Here is a 22,561-nt window from a genome sequence, read left to right on the forward strand (position 1 = left end):
GTTAGGAAGATCTCCCTCCTGAAAATGTCTGACTTCTTTGTGTTCATGTTTCGGTTGTTTGTTTGTTTTTTTGACAAACTTCCCATCTTCGCTCTTCATTTTGTTCTATTTTTTTATGTTGCTTTTAATGCATTTTTATTAGGAGTCTGAATCCATATCTATTTAAATAACAACATAATACTTAAGAGAAAATTGGAATCTCATCGGTCAACTCCTAAAGTCAAGTCCCCAGCAACAGTAAAAATTCTGCCTTCTCCATGTTTAGTTTGGATTGTTATTTCACATTTGTTCCTTCACTGGTTTGGAGACCCTCAGAAGCCTGGGAGATGTCCAGTCCCATTTTCACAGGAAAGGAAAAATAGAACATCAATATGTGTGTGTGTGTGTTTATAATGTAAGAATGAGGGCTAGTAGATGTCCAGTCCCAGTTTTACAGGAAAGGAAAAATAGAACATCAATGTGTGTGTGTGTGTGTGTGTGTATGTATGAGTGTGTGGTGTGTGTATAATGATGTAAGAATGAAGGCTAGTAGATGTCCAGTCCCAGTTTCACAGGAAAGGAAAAATAGAACATACATCTCTCTCTCTCTCTCTCTCTCTCTCTCTCTCTCTCTCTCTCTCTCTCTCTCTCTCTCTCTCTCTCTCTCTCTCTCTCTCTCTCTCTCTCTTTGTGTGTGTGTGTGTGTGTGTGATGATGTAAGAATGAAGGCTAGTAAAGTGAGAACCTGTGATTCCCAGCCCACAGATGTTATTATGAATCAACAACTACCTATGCAGGCTGCCATGTATCTATCAGTTCAAATAGAAAATTTGAAGAATTGTATACATTTTAAACTCTGGATCCCAAACATAGTTACTTTTTTAAAGAGTGAAATGGCCAATGATTCATTGTTGAGGGTTCATTATTATTGGTAAATAAAGGTACTAATCTACCTGCATATTCTGCCAATGAAGGGTTGAATTAGAGACCTTTAATTTTTGAACCCTGGTATGAGGTTGATAGATTTTCCTACTGCCTTTACTATAGCAAGTGGTCAGATGCCTAGGAATCATGAAGGGCTGTGGACTCTCTAGGGATTCCACTATCAATTGAGTTGCTGGTCTCTTGCTCTAGTTCCAAAACCAAGCAGTGACCCATACGGACTGAAGCAATCTAAACATGGAGCTGATGGGCAGGATTTTCTGATTCTCATTCCAATAAAAATATTTTGTAAACAAGAAGCAGATGATAGAAATCTTCAAGGTTGTGAAATAAGTATCCATGTAGCCACTGATTCAAATAGGCAGGAGGAAGAGGATTCATAATTTGGAACTAAAGGAAAGGATTCCTAGATGTTCTGAAGTGAGAACCTAACCTTGAGTCTACTTGGGAATATGGAACAGGAATAGTCTAATCATTTTACCTGAGAGGCCTTGCATGGATAGCCCAACATATGAGGATGAATCAATCACAAACAATAATTCCCCCCCCCGCCCCATTACCAGTTTGCCAAAGATTCTGCAGTCATTGTTGAAGCAACTACAACAGTTGCAATCCTTCCATACTGTACAAAATATTTTCTTTCCTCATCAGTATGGGAATCTGACCAAATTTACTGCCTTCTTCACTCAATATGAATTAAACATCTTCCTAAGATCAAATTAGTTCCTTATCAAGTGAACCACCATGGGACTTATAATTAGTCTAATGACTGAAGGATGTGTAAAATGAACATCCCAGTACAGTTCAGATTTAGCTGGTTCAACTGGTACATCTGAGAACTAACTCTAAAGACCTTGTCAGGCAAGTGACTTGAGACTGTGAAAACCATTGCCTATGATAGGTGAAGCATTTAGAGAAGAAATATATTGATGAGACGGCCATTATCTCAGGATATGAGCTAGAATGAAAGAGGCTGAACTGACTACCAGATGAAATAGAGGACACAGTCATTTATCAAGGTGCTTGATTAACTTTGACAGCATTAATCTAGGTCTGCTTGAACATCAACAGAACAGTAAAGAAACTGCAGCAGAATATAAGAATATGTTAGTGGGAAGGGCAGACATCATTATTCTCTTTCATTCCCTCTATTTCCACAGAGACTTTTTTAACCCCGAACATTTGAAAAAGGAAGCATATCATATACAACATTTTCCAATGAAATGGAGGATATCAATGCAACTTCATCAAAAAGTGCCTGACCACTCAATCCAATATAGCGCAGCTACCTGAAGTTGTGAATAGGATTCTTCACTGACATAAATCAAAACATCTCAGAATTCACCAACAGATTACAACCACATGGCATCACCATAGCAGACAAACCAATTAAATCCCTCCAAAACATCCTAAGTAAATCAAAATACCCAGCAGCCTCAGAAGGAAAAAAACAACCAACCCAGCATATAGTGTAGGGATTGCAACAGACAGTATGTACTATAGGACAAAGAGGCAGAAGATTAGCAGAACACATCCATGAACACCAACAGAAGACATGATGAAAGCTCCTTAATTTCACAATACATGGACAGAATTAACCATAGTTTCAACTGGGAAACTGTGGGCATCCTAGACCAAGTCAAGTCCAAAAGCAGCAGAGAATTCCTGGAAGCCTGGCACTCGGACAAACTGGCCATCAACAGGCACATAGAGATAATCATACCATTCAAAAGAGACAATCAAAACCCCCAAAAGGAAATAAAAAGACCAAATACCTCCTCACCAGCAATCAACATCCAGATGAGCAGGGATTCAATTTTATTCCTGGGACCAAGATTCCCAGAAAATACTACTTAATGATTGGAAATACAAAGTTAGCAGCTTAAAGTAATTTATCAGAAAATTTGCAAGTTACTTTCCCTTCCACCTCTCCAGCCTGTACTCTTAATATTTTTGTCAAGATGGTGGTTTCCTATATCCATTCTATGAATATCACCACAGAACCATGTAATCCTTAGATGTCACTACATTCATCCCTTCATTGCTTAACTCTTAGAATGGTTGTGGAAGGCATGCATTTTTATCAGATTGGATCTCAGAGGGCTATATAGTCTATTTTTCATGAAAGAAACATATTAATAATTAATTGCTTTTGACTCTCACTATGGGAATACTGAATATATGGTAATGTTGTTCAAATTGGCATGCAACCTTTTGGTCTTTCAAAGATTTATGAATAAAATTTTACATGGCTTTTGGACAAGAGTTTTACTGTCTATTTAAATGAGTTGCTGATTTATTCAAAGGATCCTACACAGCTCAGTTTTGCCAGTTTTCCCAAAATGTATGGTTGGGTCACTTTTGTGACATAACCCCATATTAAGATAGAGAAATATTTCTTTGATTTATTTGCCTTTATTAGATCAATGCAACTCATCACCTAAGATAGGATTCACAATCTCTTGGAGTCATGCTCCTCACCCTGTAGCATTTTGCCTATGTGTACCATAAATTAAATCCTAATATTACTTCATTTTTTTCACTTAAACCTCAAAAACATTTCCTTAACTTGAACATGCATTCATTTCTCAACCCAATCTTCATCCTCCATATCCTACCTTCCCCTCTTTTATAAAGACCTCTAATTTTTTTTCCTGGGAGCAGTATTTCTACAATCAAAATTTGAGAACCACACATTTTCCAGGAAACTCCTGGAGCTGAAGACGTCAATAATTACCAAACCAAGATCTTCAAACTACCAAGGTCCCTGAACTCAAGTAAGCCTCCCTAATAGCTTACTTAGGCTTTTGCAGATGTCAGCTCATGAGTTATTTTAACCAGCACTTGCATTTTTAGATGGGAACTAGAAAGTAATTAACCCCAAAGCTGATTTATGCGGACCTCTGCTTTAATGTGTATTCTTATGGTAACGGAGAAAATCTAACCTATTTATTGGATATAAAATTATTGATGTTTGACATCATTACTGATCATCATTTATTATAACACTATATAAGATTGCTCTTTATAGTTGGCAGGACCTTATATTCTGTCTCCAGTGCTGTTCAGATAAACCTGGCCCAAGTAGATTGTCTGATTTTCACTTGTCTGTTGGATAATGGAGAATTTCCCCCTTCAGAAAAAAAGGAGGAAGTAAACTCTCTGAATAATCAATATACCCGAATAGAAAGAGCAGCAATAATTGCAAAGTAAAAACAAGCAACTGTATGGAACTTACTCCTGCTAAGTCAAGCAAATTTGATTACGGTATCTCTTATTGAGCCGCCACTTCCCACCTTAGCAAAAGGAACAAGTCACTCCTCCCCCAGCCTTTTTTAGAGAATAAGTTCAGTGAGGTGGATAGCTGTGCATCCGAACAAAGCAGTGCTTTACTGAAGCATATTTTTTTTTAAAAAAAAGTGCCATAAAATGATGTGAAAGGATTATACGGAAGAGCTGCTTGCACGATTCATCTTACAGTGATTGCTCATAAGCCATAATATTGGAAGGAATGGGGATATAACTTTAGAAAGGATGAAGGAAAACAAACTGCTTGAATCAATTCTATTTAAAGGGCACTCAATCTGTATGAAATATTTTCTTTGCCTGTCGGCTATCTCATTAGAACCAATAAAATATGTCTCCTGTCTGACCTGGTGGTGATTCAAGAGATCACAAGAGGCAGATAGAGAAGTGAAGAAGAGCTGGCACAGCATATTTTTTTGCCAAGAAAAAAAGTAGGAGGATAAAAGAACTCTAATTAAATAAAGTGATCCGTTAATCATGTCTTCCTTTTCCATTACAAAAACCGTCTTTTTCAGGAGCTTATAACTCAGCCATAAAATTGTGTTTTACACGACAACATGGCATACAAGGTCTCAGTTTAGGAGGGCAGATTATTTCTTTCAGTTTAGAAGACAAATGGGTTGACCCAGTTGGTTATTTTTATTTTCTGTTTCTATATGCCACTTGACTGAACACATACATGCAGACCATTGAAAGTATATCATTAAAAAGACGGGCTATGAAAGACTGCACTCCTTCACACAATATGTGCATGCCCTGCACATTTTCATTGCAAGGACTTTAATTGCAGGTACTGGTAGTGACAGGCATTGACAGTACTTGTGACCAGAATTTCCACCATCAAGCAATGTGATTGTAAAGTGCAATGCCACATGACCGCATCACTTAGGGATGATAATCCCAGTACTCCTTGTTGTCATCATCAAGTGAGGAACCCAGATTGTTAAGCAAGAATCTCCTTGCAACTTGCTGCCATGTTCCAAGACGCAAAGTCACTGAAGAAGCCAGCAGGAAGTTGCAAGTCCCAGGCTTGCAAGCAGGCTTGTGGGCAGGTAAGTAGCTGCTATGGCTGTGTGAGAATGCAAAAGGGACTGGTGTGGCAGAGCACGAATGGGGTAGGGCTTGCAGGGTGTTGGAGGGTGCAGGAAGCTGCCAGAATGGTTGCAGGTTGCATGAAGATGTGCAAAGGGTCGACATGACAATTTGTGTGTGGGTGGTTACTTTGGTGGTTACTTTAGGGCAAGCCACAACAAAAGCCTGGGGGTGGCTGCTGGTGTGTGCGAGTATGTGTGTGAGGGTGGCAGGGCTGAGGGTGACCACTGCAGGATGTGGGAGTCTTACCAGAACTTCCAATCTTCCCTGCTGGCTTCCCCAATGACCTTGTTTTTTAGAAAGCCAACAGGAAAGGTTGCAAACGGCAATCACGTGATTGTGGGACACTGCAACCATTGTAAGTGCAAGATAGTTGCCAAGCACCCAGATCATGATTATATTTTATTTTTTATTTTATTTTAATTCCATTTATATCCCGCCCTTCTCCGAAGACTCAGGGCGGCTTACAAGCTTAGCAGTAGCCTTCATTCTATGTATATGCCTGCTTGTTAGGGCTTTCACACACACCCCCAGCGGCATTATTACAGAGTCAGCTTATTGCCCCCAACAATCTGGGTCCTTATTTTACCTACCTCGGAAGGATGGAAGGCTGAGTCAACCTATATGGTTGTGTGGGGATGCTGGGACAACTGAAATTTTGAGGATCAGTCACTCACAGTGGCATTGTAACTTTGATGTTCTCTTTATTTCTCGGAGAATTCAACATATAGTTTAGACACTATATATACATTCTTTGTTGATGTGATATGGGTTCACATGTCCAATCAGCTTGAGGCTACTTGAAAAAAAATACTGCAAAAAAGTATGTGAATTCTCTCATGCATTTACATTGTGTGAATATTCTAATGCATTTACATATATGGGAAAAACAGGATCAAAATGTTTGGAGTTTCTGAAGATGAAAATATTTTTGGTCATGGAGAGTTACTAAGGTAAATGAATTATACATTTGAAGCTACGAGTACTGAATTCACCAATTCACTGCCTCCCCAACTGCGAAAGAGATACAGATAGATATTTTTTATATATATTTATTTATATAAAAAATAGAAAGAAACACACACACACACACACACACACATTCTGGATATGCCTATTAGTATTATTGAACCTGGCCAAATCTATTAGAAGGAGATTCATGTAGCTTCCCAACTAAACTGTGCTCCCTTGTTTTTAAGCAGTATCAATGCTATCACCTAAAAGACCATTTGGTCCTGCCTCTATGACAACAAATTTATATTTTCTTTTCATTTAGAAACTGCACTTCAACATAAGGGCATAAATAAAATGTACAAAATGTAATGCTATATTAGGGTCAGCTCTTTTGGTAAATTTTGATGTGACTACACATATTGGAAGTACTAAATTACATTAGCTTGCTCTGATCAAGTAATTTACTCTTTGGATGATGTATATGTTGGCCAGATGTATTTGGTTTACAAATCAGCTGTTGTATTCAAACATATTTTCTCTCTCCAGCAAATGTTTTAAAGCCCTTTGGCTAAATAACTATATGCACCTGCATATCAATTGGACAGATTCAATAGTCCATAAACATTGAACTTATCCATCAACTATGGAACACTATCGCAGTAAAAAAATCTATCAGCCTAGTTCTCCCACCCCACCCCCAAAGAAGTTCTTAAGTGAATTTTGTGCTACTGGAAGTAAGAGGCAGAATTTAATATCCTACAAATTGATATGCTCCAGCTACAAAAACAAAATTGCCAATAAACATTGGAGCTGTTAGGGCTTCTCTACAATGGGCATGGCTCAGTCAGAATGAAATATTCTTGAACTCTATTTTCTTCAGTGGAAAATATTATTAAAATGTCAGCAGTAATTAAACAATATGAAAGTATAATTCCTTTGTTCATCATTTTCAGTTGAGACAGCTAGAGGGGATAAGCAAATCTTTTGGCTATTATTTGTCTTAGTCGTAAGAGTGTATATTTTTGCTATTATTTGTCTTAGTCATACAATAAACAGAAATTATATCAAAAGCTATTTTTATATCCAATTTTACTATATTCAATATCTCAAGATGAAAGGTTAAGACCAAACTCTACTATTTTGAAAACAAAATATATGTAGGAGATAACCAGGCTGAGCCCGAGGGAGAGGTCAAACGCGTCATAAGTCATGAGTCCCTGTGTGCCTGCAAGAGATCTAAGTCCAGCCCACCTTGAAGCCTTTTTAACTCCTGCTCCTTCTTAACTCCCTTGACCCTTAGTAGCTCAGATTTTTGTAGAGAGCTTAAGCTTGCAATAAATCTTTATATTCATTTGAAATGCCTGAATCTCCTGTTTTCCCCAGGGCTTGACATTATATGCATTAATAATTTCAGGATGTTAGAAATAGCAAGCTTTATGTGCTTATTCCTAGAGGATGGAAAGAGAGTGTGAAATGGGCACAAGTAAAGTTTACTATGAACATTATTTTATACAAAATTAAAAAAATGAACAATAATGGTCACAAAGAGAAAGCAACATTTGAGACCAAATTGTTTATCATTAAATGAATTACAGAATGATACAGTTGGAAGGGCACATTCAGCCAATAAATCCAACCTCTAGCTAAGCACAGTAATTCAGATTAAAGCATCTGTGACAATAGCCTCTTCCTAAACACATCACTGATTCCAGAATTGGCTTGTTCATATTTTGAGGTCATATTCTTTGTCCTATACTTTGAAGTGATAGAAAACAAATCTAAATTTTTTTGTATGAATTTCTAATAGGCATTTACCATAGCCTTCCCTTTTCTGAGGTGAACACTCCTAATTCCTTGAGTTTCTTCATAAAAACTTCTAGTCAGCTAAATCATCATTGCTGCTCTTTTCTGACCATGTTCCAATTTCTTTGAGATTTTACTTTTCCTGAACTCTGGTGCCCTGTACGGTGTCCAGGATTAAGTACACAAGGTATAATAATCATAACAGAATATAGTAGAATGATGATTTCTTGTGATTGAAAGTTATATTTCTAGTGATATACCTATAATTGTTATGATCCTTTTCTTTGCAGCTGACATCACTGTGTTGTCTTCTTTCCTGTTTGCAGGAAACTATTTACATTAAACTATTAACTATTTCCCCAAGATATGTTGTATCCTAGAGATCTGGTAGATTTGCCTCAACTAAATATTTCATTATTTTCAGTTTCACTTCTGCCTTCCAGGATAATAGTTCATCCACCCAGTTTTGTACCACATTCAGATATGGTAAGCATTCTCTCACTCTCTCCTCCTACAAGATATCAATAAACTATTGATGGCTCAGGACTGAATCTTAGGGCATATTATTTGATACCTCTCCGGATCACTTTATGTTAAGTTTTTCTACTTCCACTTCACCATCTAAGTTTTTCTATTGGTTACTATCAAGTTAGGAAAGGTTTATCCTTTTGTGTCTTCCTCTGTCCTTTAAATAAAACTGGCATAATCAAATCAAGTCAAGGATTTCCTGGGAGATCTATGTTTGGCAAAGTTTGTCTCCCAAACTTCCTGATCATTTGTCTTTTATGTCTTGCAGTTTGCTTTTGGACAGCATCACCCGCATGATGGCAGGCATCAATAACTGTTTTGTTTTAATTCATGCTTTCAGAACATTGCCAAATTGATTCATTTGGATTTCTGAGTAAGAGTGGATACTTTTAACATACAATGCAGCTCTTCCTCTCTTTCTTTTGTTTCTGTTCTTTTGACCAAATTATAACCTTCAGCTGCTCTAGTATAACCATGGGATTTAACCCATCAAGTGTCTACTATACATGTAAAATCAAATTTTCCTTCCGGTCATAAGAGTTTTAGCACTTCTTTGAATGTATCTATGTTAAAGGGGAGTTAAAGCACATTATGAATTTGGTTAATTTTATAATGGATAATTTTAGTTAGAATATGATTATTATATCTATAACCCTGTATTCAGCTCTGGGAAGTGGGGGGGGGAAGGGGGGTGGTTTGGGGTGGGTGGGTTTTGGGGATATGTATTGTAATTTTTTTTAAAAAAACTCTTTAATAAAAAAAGAGTTTTAGCACTTCTTGTTTGTTATCCATATTCTGAGCATTATTATATAGTCAGTGCAAGCTAAGAAATTTATGAACTAATGTTTTATTTTTATTTTTTTTAAAAAAATAGGTAGGTTAATAGGCCTCATAAATAATTGTTCCATTTCTTTCTGGAGTAATCATCCTTATTTAAGGTAAAAGAAAAGCATATTGTTTAAGACTTCTACCTGATCCCATGCCTTTTACTGACACTGTTGTGGCAGCATATTACAACGAAAATATGAAAAGCAGTATTACCTGCTGTTTGGGCCCTTTATGCAACATAACCACAGCGTGAACAGGAAAGGGTATCAGAATGGAGTTCTAGTCAAAACAGAGTGTATTTCCTGGCTTATGTCACCACTCTGCTGTTATTTAGAAGATTATTTTTCTTGTCTGTGACTTACAGAATCCTTCGAGTTAAATCACTTGGCATTTCATATGGAAGAATGTTTTGGCTTAAATTTATAAAGGCAAAGATTTGACAGGTTTGGCAGCTGAGTATGTGTATTAATATGTTTCACTGGGAGAGAGAAAGATATATAGAAAATATAATTTCTTTCACAGGCCGTAACAACAGAACATTCCGAGGAGGGCTTCCATATAACATTTCATGCACATCAATGTTACTTATGGATTATCCCCTAAGATTTGATTCATTTTGAAGCACAATGGAAAAAGAAATGAACTACACGAGAAGTAGAATACCAGCATTCTTTGTAAATTGATGCTGAGAATAAGACCAGCCCTTGGCCCAGATTGATGTCAAGAGAGACAGAAAGTATTCCTTCCAATCTCTGTTTGCCTAGCTGTTTAGCTGCTTACCGTACTTACGTATGAAAAACTTCTTTCTTATGGGATCAACCACAAGATTATGTATTTCTGACACAGGCCATCAACCCAGGATTTCTTATCTTCCTGGGCTTGAAACTTGATCTGGCATCTAGTTTTCTGAAAGATCATAATGGAGGAGGGGGAAGTGCATTCAGACTTGCAAGATTTTGTTTCTATACCTTCATAAAAATGTAGTATTAGAATTCTTAACCTTAGCTTCCTAGTCTGGTCTACTTCAAGGGACTGATAAAGATGTAAGATGTGAACTCTAGCATCTTTAATATTCTACTGGCTAGAACCTATGAGCCACCTTTGAGAAAGATCCAGCGGTGGAGCATATTGTTCCAAGAATCTGCCCATATCCCAAGATATCACATATTGAAAATGTATCCTGTTTAATTGTTCAAGGAGTCAGTAGATATACCCACAGTTAGCTTTTCATCAAAGGTGGCATCAGGATTGGTCAGCAGAGATATTTTCCTCAAAAAACTCACATAAAGTTTTATGTGAGGGTTTTATAAAATAATTCTGGGAAGAGGAGACAGCAGTACAAGTTAGACTGCTCAGAACCCTGCCTGGCTTGGGGCGCGGGTATAGGACAAACTATGTGACCCCAGTTACATCTACTTGGCCTACCAAAGTGGAAAGGCTGGGTATGTTATAGGTCCCATCTATTAAGGAGGTACACCTGATGGGATCTAGAAGAAGGTCTTCTCTGTGGTGATTCCCTTCTTTTGGAACATCGTTCCCCTGGAAATAAGGTTGATCCCCTCCTTGCTACATTTCTGGAATGCCATGAAGACATGGTTTTGTCAGTGGGATAGGGGACCCCAGTTTGATTTGCAGCTGATCAAGTGGCTTGTAAAATTGCGTTTGTCACTGCCGTAGTGTGTGTGTCTGCATTCTGGAGTTTTTATATTGTTGATTTTTAATCATGTATGCCAGAGGTCCTCAACCTTTCTGGCACCAGGGACTGGTTTCATGGAAGACAATTTTTCCATGGACTTGGGGGGGAGGAGGTAGTGGTTTCAGGATGATTCATTATATTTATTCCAAATTTTCTAAATAAGCAAACAAATAAATAATGCACTTTATTTCTATTATTATTACATTGTATTAGATTAGACCAGTGGCTTTCTGAGTCCTAAACTCAGCCATCCAGCAAAACAAACCAAAGACCTAGCACGTTGAGAAAACCATTCAAAAAGAAAGAGAGAGAGGGGAGGGGGAGGGGGAGAGAGCGAGCACTGTGCAAGCCCAGCAGCCTTGGAAAAGGTGCAGATGATAGAGGGATTCCTTTGGAGACACAGTGCTTAAGGGGAAATGTAGCTTCTCCCCTCCCACGTCCCCCATTGCAAGCCGGGTAGGAGCATGCTTGGCTTGCAAACTTGAGAGCTGCATGAAGAAAGAAGCGTAATACACGAACACACACACACACACACACACACACACACACACACACACACACACACACACTTAAACCATGAAAAGCAGGCAGGAAATTGCCAAAACATGAGGCACCTGGAGCACCATCAAAACAAAAGCAAAAAAACAGCGGTCCTAGAAAAGGTGCAAACGAGAGAGATTCCCTTGAAGACGCAGTGCACCCTAAGAAAGCACCCTCACAAACACATACCTTGGGGGGGGGAATCTCTCTCCAACGAGGTTTTGGGGAAGCCCCCAGTTGCAAGCTGGGCTGGCGCGCACTTGCCTTGCAAACTTGGAGACTCGTGTGAAGGGAGCACAAGCCCAGCTGGGGTGCCGAGAGGGGGAGAGGAGGAAAGTGAGGAAGAAGAGGAGGAGGAAGAAAAAGTAGCAGGAGGGAGAGGAAGCAGGAAGAGGTGGAGGAGGCAGAAGAAGATGTAGCACAAGAAGCAGGAGGAGGAAGAGGAGGAAGGACACTGAGCTCAGATGTTGCAAGCCAGTTGCAAGTGCAGCTGCTGGAGAACCTTTGCACTGAGCAAGCCGGCTTCTTCCCTGCCACACTCACGCCCCTGCCCAGACCCCTGCAGACTCGCCACATGCCTCCAGCTGTGCAGTCCGGTTCCTAACTGGCCGTGGCCTGGTACCGGTCTGCGAACTGGGGGTTGGGGACCCCTGGTGTATGCTGCCTGGAATCATCATGTGTGAGTTAAGTATCCCTGCAAATCTATTTAATAAAGAAACAAATAAATCTAAAACAATTCAGTAGGTGTTGAGCTTGTTGGTGCAATAAAAGCAGAAAACAAAGCTGCCGCTTTGATGCACACATTAATATAGCATAAGCCTGCACACATACTTTATGCTGTGCATTATCATATTAAAGTCAGGACCTGTAGTGCTGCCATGTATTATAGCAGGGGTCCCCAACCCCTGGTCCATGGACCAGTACCGGGTCATGGCATGCCAGCAACTGGTCCGCACAAACAATCAAAGCCCCATCCGCAGGATGCAGGCAGCACACAAAACCATGTCCCCTCCAGTCTGCAGAAAAAACTCTCTCCACGTAACCAGTCCCTGGTGCCCAAAAGTTTGGGGACTTCTGTATTATAGGACCATCTTTGAAGTATGTTGAAAAGCCACTTTAGAGTAATCCTATTAGCCATCCTACTCCAGGTATCACACAGAAATTGATAGAATCATTCGCAGAACCAACCTAAACACTTCTGAGGCCTTTTAGAATCCAACTGGATTATTTGAGGCAAACTATCCTAAACATTCCACTTTAAACAGTCTACAATGAACCAGTGAATGGTTTGAACTTGGAATTTGTAGGAATTTAATAAGATAAATGGCAATAGGTAAAGCATATATTAACAGTTTAATACAGTAAAAAGGTAAAGGTAAAGGTTCCCCCGTACATGCGTGCTAGTCGTCTCCGACTCTAGAGGCCGGTGCTCATCTCCGTTTCAAAGCTGAAGAGCCAGCACTTGTCCGAGGATATCTCCGTGGTCATGTGACCAGCATGACTAGACACCAAAGGCGTACGGAACGCTGTTACCTTCCCACCGTAGTGGTCCCTATTTTTCTACTTGCATTTTTATGTGCTTTCGAACTGCTAGGCGGACAGAAGCTGGGACGAGTAACAGGCGCTTACGTGGCACTCAGGATTTAACCCGCCAAACTGCCGACCTTCTGATCGACAAGCTCAGCGTCCTAACCCACTGAGCCATCGCGTCCCTTTTAATACAGTACCTGCCTGCAAATCTTTGCTTTGTCATCTGAAAATTTTTTGACTTACAAGCTCTTGTAAAGAACTGCTACATCACACTCCCTTATGGTCCAGAGCACATCTTTAGAATCAAAATGGGATGACTGCACACACACACACACAATCCACTCAGCCCTGACCCAAATATAATTCTGTGTTTCAGATGAAAGTCTTGGTAAAGACAAAGTTAAATACTTTTAAGTCCTCCAGTGTTAAAACAGGAACGATGTAAGTACATGTATAACTTTCTCATGCAAAACGATTGGGCCAATGATTTACTTTGCCAGTCTAGATCATGCTTTAGTTTAATTTCTCTGGGATAATTTTGTGCGGTAGACAGCTGTTCGGGCGAATTTGAAGCCCCCTCCTCGGGAGAAGAGGAGGGGGTGAGGCCCCAGGTAGGGGTAGAGTTCTCCGAGGCCGCCTGAGCTTGGAGCTTGGGCGGCTGAAGGATTGAACTCCCCCATAGCCTGGGCTGCTCCCAGCTGGCTAGCGTCTCTGCTTCGGAATGGAGCAGAGCCAGGCGTCTGCGACCATCCCTGCTTGAAGGAGAGACTATGAAAGGAAAAGAGCAGGCAGAGCAGTACAAGAGGGAAAGATGAAGAGATGAAGAGGATTATTTTATTTTACTCTCGAGCTTGATGGACTTTGCTTAAAACTTAAAGTGAAAGTGCGACACAATTGTAAGTAAAAGATGGCGTCTAAACCTCCCCCTAGAACTTTTCGGAGTGCTGGAAATTCTCCAGTGCAACAACAATCACTACTGCAGGCGTTGCATTCTCCAGATGTAGTGACATCGAAGGATCTTGAAAAACATACCCAGTTAATTTTGGAGTCAATGGGTGTTAAATTTGCACAGATGGAGGAGAAATTGGAGAAATTGGAGCAGAGAATGGAAGAAAGGATGGAACAGAAACTTAGAGAGATAAAGGTAGACATTTTGTCCTCAGTGCATAAAGTAGCTAAATGTGTGGAGGTGCTGGATGACAAAGTGGAAGAACTGACTCAAAAGAATGCTATATTAGAAGCAAAAGTATTGGAAATTGAAGATTTAAAAGACAAAATGGATAGCGAACTGAGTCTGGCTCAATTTTATCAGATGCAGTTTGCTGTTAGAATTAGAGGCCTAAAAGAGAATATTAAGGAAGATTTAAAGCAGCTGGTTTCTGAGGCTTTTGAGGTGGTATTGAACCATCCAGCATCTGAAATAAAACAAGGCATGGACAAAGTGTTTCGTGTGAACTCGTGGATTGCTAAACAGAGAAAGTTGCCTAGAGATGTGGTGGTTTATTTTGTAAAAAGGGAAATTAGAGATGAAGTTATACAAGCTGCCTATGATACTAAAGTTGTGATTGCTGGTCAAGAAGTTTTGGTTCTAAAAGAAATTCCTCCAAAGATTTTAAAGAGAAGGAAGGACTTTATATTTCTTGTGCAAGAGCTCAAGCAAAGGGATATAAGGTTCAGATGGGAGATCCCAGCTGGGTTGAGCTTCTTGTATGAAGGCAAAAGGTACTGTTTGGGTACTGTGAAGCAAGCGCATGATTTTTACAACAATGTCTTAAAAGTAACCCCATCAACACTTTTGGAAGCTGCAGAGGGATCTGGAGAAGGAGAACATCAAGAGGATGAAGATGGACAGATAGACGAGAATGGTACAGGAGGAGATCAAGATGCAACTCTTTTGGATGATCCTAGAGAACAGAGGGTGACGCGTGCTGCCTTAAAACGCTCAAAAAAGAAAAGAAAATAGGTCTAGTAGAAATCTATGGAACTTCCACAACATACTGATAGTCAAGTGGTAGTTGTGTTTTTAAGAGTTTTGGGATGATATGTATGGTAACAGAATCTTTAATTTGGAATTAATGGACAATTTATTACAGAGGAAGAGGAAGAAAGTTTTGTGGGTTAATGTGGGTTAATTTGTGTAAGAACTATCTATTATAGCCTATTTTGGCTAGAGAGGTTAATAGGGATAGGTGTTTGTGATGTGTAAATGAGAATATGTTTAGGAAATAGTGAATTGTGGAAGAACATAGATGGGAATGACGCTAGTTTTCTTTTATTTTAGTTCTTTATATACATTTAGTATTATTAAGGATTGGTTTATTCTATATAAGCTAGAGAGTGATGGATTTTAGAGTTTATAATTGTTAGTATATGATTGTTCATGATTGCTTTTTAGATATATACCTTGTATTTTGCTCTGGGAAGTCGGGGGGGGGGAGGGGGGGAGGAGGGGAAGTAGGGGGGGGAGGCAGGGGAGGGAGGAGGGAGAGGGGGAGGGGGGGATAGGGGGGAGGTAGGGAGGGGAGGAGGGAGGGGGAAGGGGGGGGTTTAAAGGAAAACTGTATTTTACCTGAATCCATCTTGATTTGTGTCAGTAGGATGGCAGGTTCCCCCATTCTGGCATGGATTCTGAATGCAAGCATTAATAGGTGTGCTGCAATCTCGACCCTATCAGTAAAAGTTAAACAGGAAGCATTAGTCATTGTCTATCGCTGACAGGGAAGTTCACTATGTTTTCCTAACCTGTTCTTCACAGGCACAAAGAATGTATCCTTCAGAATCAGATCATTCTGATTCTTATTCAGGGAAAGGTGTTTTTTTTTCTATTAAAGCAGCGCAAGACAACAAGAAGATAATAAATACATGAGTATTTGGAACTGCATGGTGAAAGGCATTTTATCAGCCAGGTTTTGAATATGTAGTTCACATTATGTCCTTGTAAAGTATTCAATATAAACAATAAACATTTAAATGAAAAGAGACATACAGCCACTTATTGGATCTTAGGCTGTTGAGTTAATCAACCCCTTAACAAAGCAACTTTTTGTAGAAAAATCGTCCCTCGAAAGTATGTTTATATAAAACCCTGCAGCACTAATTTTTTACTTCCATTGTCGAGTTAAATCATCAGCATTCTTTCCCAGGCACAGTATTATTTCTTTCTAACAGAGATTTCATGATGAGCTGCTATGCTTGTAGAATGTATTGTCCACAGACTGAGTCTTTCAATGTAACACAGGAAGACATTCTGCTAGTCAATGCTCGTATTCAGATGTCAGATTAAGTTTGGTATGAAACTGCTATAAACATATTAAATAATATGAACCCATTGTCTTTTATAATAGTCAAATCCATTCAGACAAAGAGCTTCGGTCTACTCTTTATGAATTCTCCAATAAGCACTGTCGTTGCTAAGAACTATGGAAGTCAAAGCCCACATATCTAAAGAGCATTCTGGTTAAAGAAGGCTGTTATCTATCTATCTATCTATCTATCTATCTATCTATCTATCTATCTATCTATCTATCTATCATCTATCTATCAATCTATCTATCTATCTATCTATCTATCTATCTATCTATCTATCTATCTATCTATCTATCTATCTATCTATCATCTATCATCTATCTCCTATCTATTTCATTGATGTCCTGCCTTTTGTTCAAGAACTCAAGGCAACATACTGTACATAACTTCTCTCTTCCCATTTTCGCCACAACAATAACTTGCTTAGTAAGGTTTGATTAAGTAAGAGTGACTGGTCCAAAATTACCTAGTCAGAAACCATTGCTGAGAGCAGACTAGGATCATGTTTCTCTCATACCAGCCCAGACATAACAATATTCTCTGAGATACATGGAAAAAGTAAAATGAATGATTTATAATTGAAGGGAGAATGTACAGATAAGGAAAGGGATTGAAAGGAGAGATGGAAAGTAAAAAAAAAACATAAAGAGAGGACATGGGGGAGATATTTTAGTAGCTCTGTGCACACTTGAAAATTATTTGGAAAAAGTAATCTGGAACTCATGCAAATTCAGCACTACTCTGCTATTCACAAAAATAGCCACTTTTCAGGCTTCTCAGTAAAGGGGGAAATGGTGGCCAGGGGGAAAGGTAGCTTTAATAATTACATTAATTTTAAAAGGGGACTTCTTAAGCACTTCTTCCAAATATTCTTGAATGATGTGCAGCCCTGGTTTTATTTCCTTAGATTTTTTTCCTCCAACCAAATTTAAAAATCCCACATCAAAGCAATACTTTAGTCTAATAAGGAGAGTCAGGAATGACAAAATTTCCCCTCCTACTGAAAAAGGAAAAGGTTTTGTCTTCATGTTCTACAGTTAGCTTTACTGAGAGAAGGTATACCCCAATCCTAGATCCCAAAGCATTCCTTTCTTACATAGTTAAAAAAAAATCTCTCCGGAAAAACAGTTAATTATTGGAGAGGTGACAATGGGGAAAAACAAAGGAAAAAAAAGTGATTTTCTCTAGAATTTAGAAGAACTTACACATATCTCTTTGGTTATATTTTTCTATAATTTCTTTGAATTGTACTATACTTTTGAATAAATTTTTATTTTCATCTTTGTGACACTTCTAATAAATTAAATAATTACCCATAAGCAAGGGCACAACTTATTTTAACAGAGGAAGAGCGTGTTATTCATTTCACAAAGTCTCTACACTCAATTTCCTAATGCTTACAGATCAAAATCAAAGAGAATTGTCTAAACCACATTTTTCCTTGCTTCCTTTAAAACAAGTATGTTCGTGTTGGTTTAATGTAAATGGATGGATAAAACTTTTTTTAGCATTGCTACTGTGGGGCAAGAATACCCATGTACTATGTAGAGCTGGCATCAATTGCTTTCTACAACTGAAATTCCTATTTAAGGTTTTATTACTTTATCCAGCATATCCTATTGAATTATGTCATCTCTCTCATTTTAATCATATCATTTCCTTTGCAGTAATGCCTGTGACTGAAGACCTGCTGTGATTATCAAATTATATGTTTTAGAAAAAAGACAGAATTGCCTTGCCATTAAGTATTCAGTAAAACTCAGTCTTGCCCAATCATACTTGGATTAAGGTTCCCACAGCCTATTGATATAGCTGTGAACTCTTCCACAGAAAGTTTACTCCACATTTACATCAAACAAGGAATAACAATGCTGAATGGGCAGGTTTGGGATAATTTATCAAGGTAATAGATTCCAGATGAACAGCCATGTTTGAAGCTGACTGGTGAAAAGGAAGAAAGGCATTGTTACCAAATTAGCATGACATTTTAGTGGGGATCAGTTTAGTATATTAAAAAAAATGCTCTTTTCATAATGTTCACCTCTGAACTTGTCAAAAGTCATTTTTGTTCAATGCGTAGCACAGTTGTAGATATATATTTTTCAGAGATTGAGGCAAGCTTACTTGGCTACATAGAATGTTCCTTATATTTGTGCTCCTGGGTTTTCATATATTTTTCTTCTTCTTCTACTTTTTCAGCCCTTGTGATCTGTAAGCATTCCACTTCTCAATCTTATTCTGTTTTTAGGCATACTTTATACAAATACAATATACACAGGCATAGGAACTACTTGTTCCACTTTGTAAAATCTCTATACCACTTCAGAAAAAAAAGTGTTTGAGATGCAGGACCATGTATAGCAGGGGTGTCAAACTGCTGGCCCCTGGGCCAGATGTGTCATGCCAAAATCGCGTCCACCCCATTGCCGGCAATGGGAAAGAAGTCACGATACGTCACAACATCTCGTGAGTTTGACACCCATGATGTATAGAATTCACTATGTAGCTCAAACAATACTCATTTCCCTTTAGCACAATCTCCTTCCCTGTCTGTGTTAGTTTTGATTCCATTCAATGTTGAAACCCAGCTGTTATCAGATACCCTACCTTATAGCCAAATGGGCAAGTGCATCGGTAAAAATCCACGGGGTCATTGTTGCAAGTCCCATTATTTTTACAGGGAGTAGATAGGCAAGGGTTACATTTAGACACAATACCAATGTCAACAACTCCTGCAATAAAACAAGAATACATCTGAAAAGATTTGACAACAATTTAAAACATTTTCAAGAGATTGCCTTATTTACAGGAATATACTTATCACTCAGAGTCTTTGGTGTGTGGTGCTGCATAAACATGTGTATATAAATACATAAAAGAACTAGGAAATTTTCTTTTGAGAGTTTAAATGCTGCTACTGTATTATGTATCAGTGACCCTAGTTAGTGCTCTTCAGGTACAAACACTATTTATTTTATTTTATTTATTAATTTAATTTATATACCGCCCTTCTCTCAAGAGACTCAGGGCGGTGAACAGGGCAATACATAAAAATTAGATACAAAAGTTAAAATTAGATTATTAAAACATAATTAAACAATGCCCGGAAATAATACAAATTTAAAATTGAAGTCGTTAATAAAAATCCCACCCCGTCCCATCAGGCCAGGCCAGCTTGTTTAAAGAGATAGGTTTTAAGGTCGCGCCGGAAGGAGCGGAGATCGGGCGCCATCCGGAGCTCAACCGGAAGATGGTTCCATAAATCCGGTGCACCCACAGAGAACGCTCTCCCCCTGGGGGCCACCAGTCGGCATTCTTTGACCGGCGGCACCCTGAGGAGGCCCTCTCTGTGGGAGCGTACTGTGCGGAGGGAAGTTGACGCCGGCTGCAGGTGCTCCCCAAGGTATTCTGGACCCATGCCATGGAGGGCTTTGTAGGTCATTACCAACACCTTGAACCTCACCCGGAAGACAACTGGCAACCAATGCAGCTCGCGGAGCAGAGGTGTAACACGGGAGTATCGGGAGACTCCCAATACAACTCTCGCGGCTGCATTCTGTACCAGTTGGAGCCTCCGAGTGGTCTTCAAGGGTAGCCCCATGTAGAGAGCGTTGCAGTAATCAAGACGAGAGGTCACGAGCGCATGAGTGACCGTGCGCAAGGCATCCCGGTCTAGATAGGGCCACAACTGGCGCACCAGGCGAACCTGGGCGAACGCCCCCCTAGTCACAGCTACAATATGATCTTCTAAGGAGAGTTGTGAGTCTAGGAGGACTCCCAAGTTGCGAGCCCTATCTACAGGAGGTAAAGACTCACCCCCCATAATGAGGGGTGGGATATCCTGAATATCCCGAGATGCCGGTACGCACAGCCACTCCGTCTTGTCAGGGTTGAGACGAAGCCTGTTCCTCCCCATCCAGACCCGGACCGCCTCCAGGCACCGGGACATCACGTCGAGGGCATCACTGGGGTGGTTTGGGGTCGAAATGAAAAGTTGGGTATCATCAGCATACTGATGATACCCAACTCCAAAACCACGAATGATCTCACCCAGCGGTTTCATGTAGATGTTGAACAGAAGGGGCGAGAGGACTATGCTGGAACAAAGCTAACTTGCAAAAAAAAAAAAACTATCTTAAGAAGGATTCACTTCATCCTTCATTCATTTATAAAGAAAATGAATGAAAACAAACAAGTGTCAGCCCTTTGAGGTAGCCTGGGTCACAAAACACTAGAAACCCCACACTTTCCGGTTTTAAGAAAATGCTAAGGGTTAACATACAGGGAAATACTGGATTTAAGGGTAATGAAAATGCAAAATTAAAAGAAGGCAGCACGTTTATATTGCAGTAATGTTTTTGGAAATGGCGTTCTTAGGTAGAAGAGAAGTATATAGTTTCTCTTTAGCTTAGAGATTTTGAGGACAAATTAGGACTGAATCATGCCATGCATTCATCACCAAGTTTTAATTCTTTATCTTCCACAAGTTTCAATTCTTTACACTCAAAAGTAAAGCCATTCTTAAGCTTGTCCAATGGGTCCATATTTTTTTTCAACTAGAAGTAGCAGAAAAGTGGGTTGCAATTACCTTTTTACAAGATTTTTTTTTAAAATCTATTTTTCTAGTACAGGTCTATACCGGAATTTCCTGGTGGTCTCCAATCTAAGTGCAGAGGTCCAAGAATTATACCCACCTTTGCATTGGAAATGCTGAGTTGGTGTAGTTAGCAAAAGCCTGTCTGTCATGTCATCTGGACTACTACACCGTGCAATGCCGGGCTCTTTGTAGCCTGCTTTTACCCACTCTGAAAGCCAACGCAGGCTGCAGTCACAGTGTAAAGGATTTGTACCAAGTGCCCTAAATTGGGTTTTAAAAAAACAGAAGGGAAAAAGATAATTGTCCGATTATGACTTCTTTCTTTCTGCTGGTACAATTAGAAGAAAATTCCTTGATTTACAAATCCAAGTTCTTAATACAGTTGTTGTTGGTCTCTGATACCTGTCAGTACTGCCAGTACTTACAGTTCCATTCTTTTTGTACCTATAGTTAATGCAAGAATTTCAATGCATAGCCTCACCTTAATGTATGGGTGTCAAACTCGCCACGTCACGTGACGTGTCACAATATATTGTGGCTTTTTTGCATTGCTGGAGCTGGGGTGGGCGCGGCCTCTGCATGATGCAAACGGCCCATGGGCCAGCAGTTTGACACCCCTGCCTCAATGCATGGGTACGATATAGAGGATCAGTCATTTCCTCAAACTAAAAAGGTAGTTGAAGTTGGAAGTACATAGCCACAGAATGAGAAGGAGATCAGACACAAAGGGAGAAGATTTTCTAGCAATCCTCAATCTAATTTCACACACAAGGCAGCTTGGAACAAGATCTAATGTATAGCTCCTGATAAAAGATGTTATATATCATTTGAATGCAAGTAATGAAGAACCCCTGTCTATTCCTGTAACTTTAAGAACTCATCAAGCTTTTCCTCTCAAAAGCTCCAGGCAACTCTGGATCAGTATCTCATTTAATTTCTGGTTGGAAGTCATTATATCTTACATAAAAAGCAAATGATTCTTCTCCCTTTGGTGAAAAGACAAATTTGTGTGTGGTAGCCTGATCACTGATTACAAACATGCAAGGAAGGACAATGAGAAAATCACTATACATCGGAATACACATTAATCTTTTCTCAATTTCTGTTTATTTATTCTCTACTCCATAGATTCAACAATCTAGCTGGTCACCTATTGCTTTGACTTAGAAAGCATGTTGCGTCCACTCTGTAGAGGAGATGCCATCCTTATCATTACGTTATGATTGAATAACTTTCTAAGGCTTTCAGCTTGCCCCTTTATTCTTGCATTTTGTTCTTAGAGCATATATTAAGTATTTAATGCATTGCTATTTTTGCAAGCTAAGAGTTCATAGAAACATATTTTGTAGATAATCAGAATTTCCCTGAGCTATGATCATGGAATAAGGAAATGATTTATGTAATTCTGATATTGATTAATATAAAAATTCTTAAAATAATAATTTTGAAGAACAGATGCC

General features: G+C 39.2%; 1 protein-coding gene across 1 annotated transcript in view; it reads right to left on the bottom strand.

Moving 5' to 3' along the window:
- The window catches only part of SLIT3 (slit guidance ligand 3), a gene marked incomplete at its 3' end in the record, with an annotated part of 569,754 nt that overhangs the window by 65,728 nt on the left and 481,465 nt on the right, over positions 1-22,561 (bottom strand). Inside the window, exons 25-27 of the mRNA XM_081320704.1 lie at positions 21,199-21,362; positions 19,112-19,236; positions 15,768-15,865 (exon numbers count right to left, since the gene is read on the bottom strand). Of these exons, the coding sequence (XP_081176830.1) occupies positions 15,768-15,865; positions 19,112-19,236; positions 21,199-21,362 (387 nt within the window). The remainder of the gene's footprint in view (positions 1-15,767; positions 15,866-19,111; positions 19,237-21,198; positions 21,363-22,561) is intronic.

The sequence above is a fragment of the Vipera berus genome (assembly GCF_964194415.1).
Source record: "Vipera berus genome assembly, chromosome: 2".
Taxonomy (NCBI): Eukaryota; Metazoa; Chordata; class Lepidosauria; order Squamata; family Viperidae; genus Vipera; species Vipera berus.